Source organism: Loxodonta africana, chromosome 14, assembly GCF_030014295.1.
Source record: "Loxodonta africana isolate mLoxAfr1 chromosome 14, mLoxAfr1.hap2, whole genome shotgun sequence".
NCBI classification, from domain to species: Eukaryota; Metazoa; Chordata; class Mammalia; order Proboscidea; family Elephantidae; genus Loxodonta; species Loxodonta africana.
Window position 1 is genome coordinate 90,279,072 of NC_087355.1, and position 6,000 is coordinate 90,285,071.

At 65.9% G+C, this 6,000-nt stretch overlaps 1 protein-coding gene across 2 annotated transcripts in view; it reads left to right on the forward strand.

Moving 5' to 3' along the window:
- ADGRB1 (adhesion G protein-coupled receptor B1) overlaps positions 1-4,848 on the forward strand; it is a 75,066-nt gene extending 70,218 nt beyond the window's left edge. The window contains exons 26-30 of one of the 2 annotated variants that reach the window (XM_064268142.1): positions 793-832; positions 1,669-2,369; positions 3,406-3,441; positions 3,652-3,756; positions 4,525-4,848. In XM_064268142.1, coding sequence (XP_064124212.1) covers positions 793-832; positions 1,669-2,369; positions 3,406-3,441; positions 3,652-3,756; positions 4,525-4,722 — 1,080 coding nt within the window. In that variant the 3' untranslated portion in view covers positions 4,723-4,848. Of the gene's footprint in view, positions 1-792; positions 848-1,668; positions 2,370-3,405; positions 3,442-3,651; positions 3,757-4,524 lie in introns of both variants that reach the window. The other variant, XM_064268141.1, reaches the window with a different exon arrangement.
- Positions 4,849-6,000: the final 1,152 nt, after the last annotated feature.

A 6,000-nucleotide genomic window follows, 5' to 3' on the forward strand; every position in this document is an offset into this window, starting at 1 on the left:
AGCAGAGAGGTTTTGCACCCGAGGCTCTCCTAGGCCTGACTTCTGACCTCCAGGCAGATTCCCTTTCCAAAGACCCTGTGCTTACGGGGAAGCAGCTTCCGGATCTGAGATGAAGGACCTGGCTGTTCCCTGGAGCCCCCAGCCCAGCCAGGCAGAGCTCCCCGACAGCAGGCTGAGCCTGTCTTGGAGGAGCAGCTGGGCCGGCCCAGGCACTGGGGTCTGCGTCCAAGCCTGCCTGCTTCTCCCTGGTACCTCCACATTCCCTGGAGAATGGGGTCACGGTGACCCCAGGGATGTGGTGATGGTGGCATATGGCAGGCCCTCCAGACTCACATATTGCCGGTTGGTGGCTTGGTGGCAGGTGGCCCTGGCGTGGTGCCCGCTGTCTGCCCTGCTGCATGGGAGGGACCTGGAGGTGGGGCAGAGTCTTTGTACTTGAGGCCAGGGGGCCAGGGCTCAAAGCTGGAGCACTGCCAGGCCTGGGACACCTCTACTTTCCAACCAACCCACAAGCCGCTTGGAGGCAGCACACACACATGCACACACATGCACATCCACACACACAGGCACACGTACATGCACACTTGGGCACGAGGCACGGGACGTATGCATGGAGCCCAGGTCCCGCCCAGACACACAGGAGCACACAGGCACAGCTGCCCAAGTGAACACCCCGGCACTCACACACGTGTAGCCCCTTACACTCACGAGTGTGCATCCGCACACACCCCTCCAAGTGGGGGGCCTCCAGCTACAGCACCCCCCACCTCACTGCCCTTCTCTATCTTGCAGACTGACTTCGAGAAGGACGTGGATCTGGCCTGTAGATCAGGTGAGCGCCTGACAGGTGAGAGTGACAGGTGGCTCTCACTGGGCCTACCTGCTTGTCTTTTCTCTGTGTCTGTCCATCCGTCTGTCCTCATCCCACCCCGTGTCCCACATCCACCTGGACCGAGGGGACTCTGCCTGGGAGCCCCGGTCTGAGGGGCAGATACAAGGCAGCCTTGGCACCCACGCCTCCCCTGGGGCCTGGGCCTTCACCGCCGTCCCCCCACAGGCTGGGTCCGAGGGCGTGAGCAGACGAAGCCTCTGGAACACTGTCCTGAGCTCAGGCTGGACAGGTGCAGGGCATCCCGGCTTATGTGGCGTTCTTAGAACTCCCTGCCCCAGTCCCACCTTCCCGTCCTCCACCGTGCCCCCTTGAGGAGCATGGTGCCCCAGCCCTGGGAAGTGCCCAGGGATACTTCCAGTCCACCCCACCCCGACCCTGCCTGCTCTGCTCAAGGCCCAGGCGTTGTATTGTCTCCATTTCTTCATCTCATTCCCAGCGATCACAGGGTGGGGGGACTGGGCTTTCAGACTGGGGGGATGTCAGTGGGAGCAGGAGGACCCACCACTGAGCCCCCGGCTGATGCTGAGCCTCCTGGTAGCAAGTGCAAAAAGGGAATTAGATGCCCAATAAAAAAAGAGCCCCCCCCCCGCCCAGTGAGAGGCACCCCCCGTCGCAGCTTTGTTTGGGGAGACAGGCACCCAGCTGCCAGACCACCAGTAGTGGCACCAAGCAGGACTTGGGGGTCCCGAGGAGGTGGCAGCACAGGGCCAGGATGGGACTGATGCATCAGGGACCATCTCTGGCCGGAGGCTGACCCTGCCCATGTCCCTTCACAGTGCTGAACAAGGACATCGCAGCCTGCCGCACAGCCACCATCACCGGCACACTCAAGCGGCCATCCGCGCCTGCTGAGGAGGAGAAGCTGAAGCTAGTCCACGTGCAGGCACCACCCTCCAACTTCAACAGCCTCCCGGCCAACGTGTCCAAGCTGCACCTGCACGGCTCGCCGCGCTACCCTGGCGGTGGGGGGCCTCTGCCCGACTTCCCCAACCACTCACTGACCCTCAAGAAGGACAAGGCTGCAAAGGCCTCCTTCATTGGTGATGGGGACATCTTCAAGAAGCTGGACTCGGAGCTGAGCCGGGCCCAGGAGAAGGCTCTGGATACGAGCTACGTGATCCTGCCCACGGCCACAGCCACGCTGCGGCCCAAGGCCAAGGAGGAGCCCAAGTATAGCATCAACATTGACCAGATGCCCCAGACCCGGCTCATCCACCTCAACATGGCACCCGATGCCGGCTTCTCCTCCCGCAGCCCACCCACCCGCGAGCCACCAGAGGCGCCCCCTGCCCAGCCCCCACCACCCCCACCCCCGCCACCCCCACCACCCCAGCAGCCTCTGCCCCCGCCGCCCACCCTGGAGCCCGTGCCCCCCAGCCTGGGAGAGCCAGCAGAGCCAGCGGCCCACCCAGGACCCAGCACAGGCACCATGACCAAGAATGAGAATATCTCCACCTTGTCTGTGAGCTCCCTGGAGGTGAGGGTGCCAGCAGGCAGGGACAGCCATGCAGGTGCCTCCACTTGGTGGGCCGGGGGTGGGCAGTGCCAGGTGAGCTACCAGCCAGGGGCAGGGAGACCTGAGCCCAGGACGCTTGGCCCTTGTCCACTTGTCCAGGCCATCCACCCCACCTGGGGCCACCTGGCTTCCTCCAGCTGGTGAGGCTCTGGTGCAAGAGGGAGACTGAGCCTGCGGGGCCTGTCGGGACCCGATGGCTGCTGCACAGCCCAAGTTCTGCCCCAGTAGCATCAGTCCCCAATTTGCTCCCCCAGGCCTTGCTGGCCCCTCTCTTGACGGGAAGCTCACTTGGTGCCCCCCCCCCCCCGGTGTAACCTGGGCCATCCTCGCATTTCAAAGGGGCTGAGGGGCCCCAGCCTGGACCAGCAGAACAGACTACCTGCTGTTCTGGGGTGGGGGGCCTGAAGCCTGGAGTTGACCCTCGCTTGGCTCAGCCGGTAGGGCGGAGGGGCTCAGGGGTAGCACAGGCAGTGTTCTTGTGGGGCCTGTCCCTTCCTGGGGCCTGCTCCCACCCTCTGGCTCCATGTAGCAGGGCCCAGGCCAGGCCTTGAGTTCAGGTGTCCCTGGCCTGCCCAGGCTGGAGGACAGGGGTTCCAGGGTGGGCAGCGGGGACAGAGGGCTGACACCCAGTGATACGCAGGTGTTGCTCCAGGTAAGGGGTGGCCCTAGGCATGGGCCTGAGCTGGGAGGGGGCTTCCTCAGCCAGGGAGAAGAGAGCCCCCCCAGGGGCATGGCCCTGCAGCTCAAGCCCACCGCCAGCAGTCACTGTCATCTGGGGCCTCTGTTCTTCAGCCCCCACGGCCCCACCTCTTATCCATCCCAGAGCCCCACAGCTGGTTCCAGGGCCTCCTGGGGGGCACTGAGGACCACATTTGGAAGCGAGCCCCTGGGCAGCTGGGTCCCCTGGGTCCTGTGCTGGTACCCTGAAGGCGGGCGAGGGCGTGTGGTCTTGGGGCTCTGGGGAGTGGATGGCAAACGCGCGCCCCCTTCTCCACAGCGGCGGAAATCGCGGTACGCAGAACTGGACTTTGAGGTGTGTCCTGGGGCCCGTGCGCGCAGCGCCCCTTGGGCAGGGGGGCAGAGGCGGGCCGCTCGGCTCCCTGGGAGCCCGTCTCGGGCGGCAGACTCAGCGCTGGGGGCTGGGGGCTGGGGGCTGGGTGACGCCCGCGTCCCAGGGGCGGCAGACGGGGCGGGCGGGGCCCCCGGCCCCTCCCCCAGCAGTCGCTGTCCCTCCTCCCTGCAGAAAATCATGCACACCCGGAAGCGGCATCAGGACATGTTCCAGGACCTGAACCGGAAATTGCAGCACGCAGAGAAGGACAAGGAGGTGTTGGGCCCAGACAGCAAGGTGGGCGGGGGCGGGGCAAGGAGGTGGGTGGCACAAGAAGGTGGCGGGGCGGTAAGCGAGGTGGGCGGGGCGGGTCGCCAGGGTGGGCGGGGACGGAGGTGGGCGGGTAGCCGGGGTGGGCGGGGCAAGGAGGTGGCGGGGCGGGCCTGGGCTGCGGGCGGGAAGGAGGGGGCGAGCCTTCGGCCCAGTCACCTTCCCCGTTCTTCCTTCGGCCCCACCTCCCCCTGCCTCCACTATTTCACTCTGCCCCGGCCCAGCTGATGCTAGGGACACGCGGAGGTGTCTGTCCCAGGCCCTCTCTGGAAGGGCGGGCGGCCACGTAAATGCCCACGGCCGCGGTGGGGCGCCGGGGCTGCGGAGCCAGGTCGGGGCTGCAGCCAGAAGGGGACCGCTGAGCTGGTCCGGGGCTGCGCAGTCCCTGCCCGGACCTGACTGCTCACCTGTTCTTCCTCCTCCCCTCTGTGTTGGGGTCTCTCCCTGGCCCTTGCTATCTTCCTCCTGCTCCTCTCCCTCCCTCCTGCCCCCTACTGTCTGCTTTCGTTCACCTCTCCCCCCGCCCCTGGCTCTCGCCCCCTCTCTGCTCCCACTTCTTTCTCTGCTCCCTCCTCGTCCCCCTCCGTGCCCCCTCCCTGCCCCCTCTCCTTCTCCCCCTCCCTGCCTCCTCTTCATGTCTCCCCGCCCCTCTCCTCCATCCCCATCCCCTCTTCTCCTCCCCCCTCCTCTCCCCGTGCCCCCACTTCTCCCGAATGCCCCTCCACTTGCAAGCAGCCGGAGAAGCAGCAGACCCCTAACAAGAGGCCCTGGGAGAGCCTTCGGAAGGCGCACGGGACGCCAGCCTGGGTGAAGAAGGAGCTGGAGCCGCTGCCGCCTTCGCCGCTGGAGCTACGCAGCGTGGAGTGGGAGAAGACGGGGGCCACCATCCCACTGGTGGGTCAGGACATCATCGACCTGCAGACCGAGGTCTGAGGGCGGCCAGCACCGGCCACCGGAGGGATGCTGCTCTGCCCGCTCTGAGGACGGGCACAGACACGCTCGGCGGGCCCGGCCCACAGGGCCCGGGGCGCTCGGACGCCAGCCAGGCTCCGGCCAGGTGCAGGGACCAGAGCCGGGCGAGGACAGGAGGCGGCCCGGCGGCGGTGGCACGGGGCTCCAGAGGCCGGAGGTGCCTCAGACTCTATCCCCCTCGGGCGAGCCCCGGGGGTGGGCGGCGGTGCGGACAGTGGACAGGCCTGGTGTGGCCAGCGTCCCCAGGTGCCCGCCGAGCTGCCGCTTCAGAGGACCAGTCTGCTTGGCCTGGCCAGCCTGGCTCCGTTTTTTAGACACCCCCCCCCCCGCGGGAAGCAGCCAGCCCCCACACCCTTCCAGGGCCCTGGGCCCCCCCAGACCCAGGCCGAGAGCACAGCCCTGTCACCCGTACGGCCCCAGGGGCAGGACTCAAAGCCCACTCCAGGAGGAGCCGGGGTGGGGCATCTATTTTTCTCTCCTTTTCTTTTCTTCAATAAAAAGAATTAAAAACTCAGGTCCTCTCTTGGTGTGGCCTTTCTCCGTGCAAACCCGGGCCTCAGCCCACCCAGCTGCTGGCCTGAGCCCTGCAGACCACCCTCTGGCCTCCCGCCCTGAGAGTGTGAGAGAGTGGGGAGGCCCGGTGGGCATGTCAGCAGTTCGCGATGATGCTGGGGAACATTCTGGAAGGCTCCAGTGCTGGCCGCCCCCTGCGCCCCTTTCCCAGACCATTAGAGGAAGCGCACTTGACTTCCGTTGAGGTGGTGGCTGAGTCACGTGCAGGAGGGGACAAAGTCAACAAATGGTGTTTTTCTAAAAATCCAAAACATTAAAAAGGATACAGAGGGAGGGCCAGGGCAGACATCCCGGGCCTGGGGGCTCCCACCTCCAGCCTGGATCTGGGAAGATGCAGCCTAGCTGTCTTCTTCCGGGGCCCTGCCCCACCCTCCTGTCATGGCTTTCAGCACCACTACGCACAGCCCTCACCCAACCACCACTTCCATTCCCCCACCCCTACTGCCACCACCCCACCCCCACCACCCCAATCCTGGGCAGGGAAGATAATGAGGCAGGCGGGCTTAGAGGCCTGTAGTCCTGGGTCCCAGGACACCCCCTGTCCACCACTAGGGTGCTTTCTGACCCTGGGCCTCGGTGATTACTTCTGGCCACAGGCGTGGAGGGTGCTGGAGAGACCACCCATGGAACAGGTGTAAAGGCCCCACAGCCACCCCTTCTGTGTCC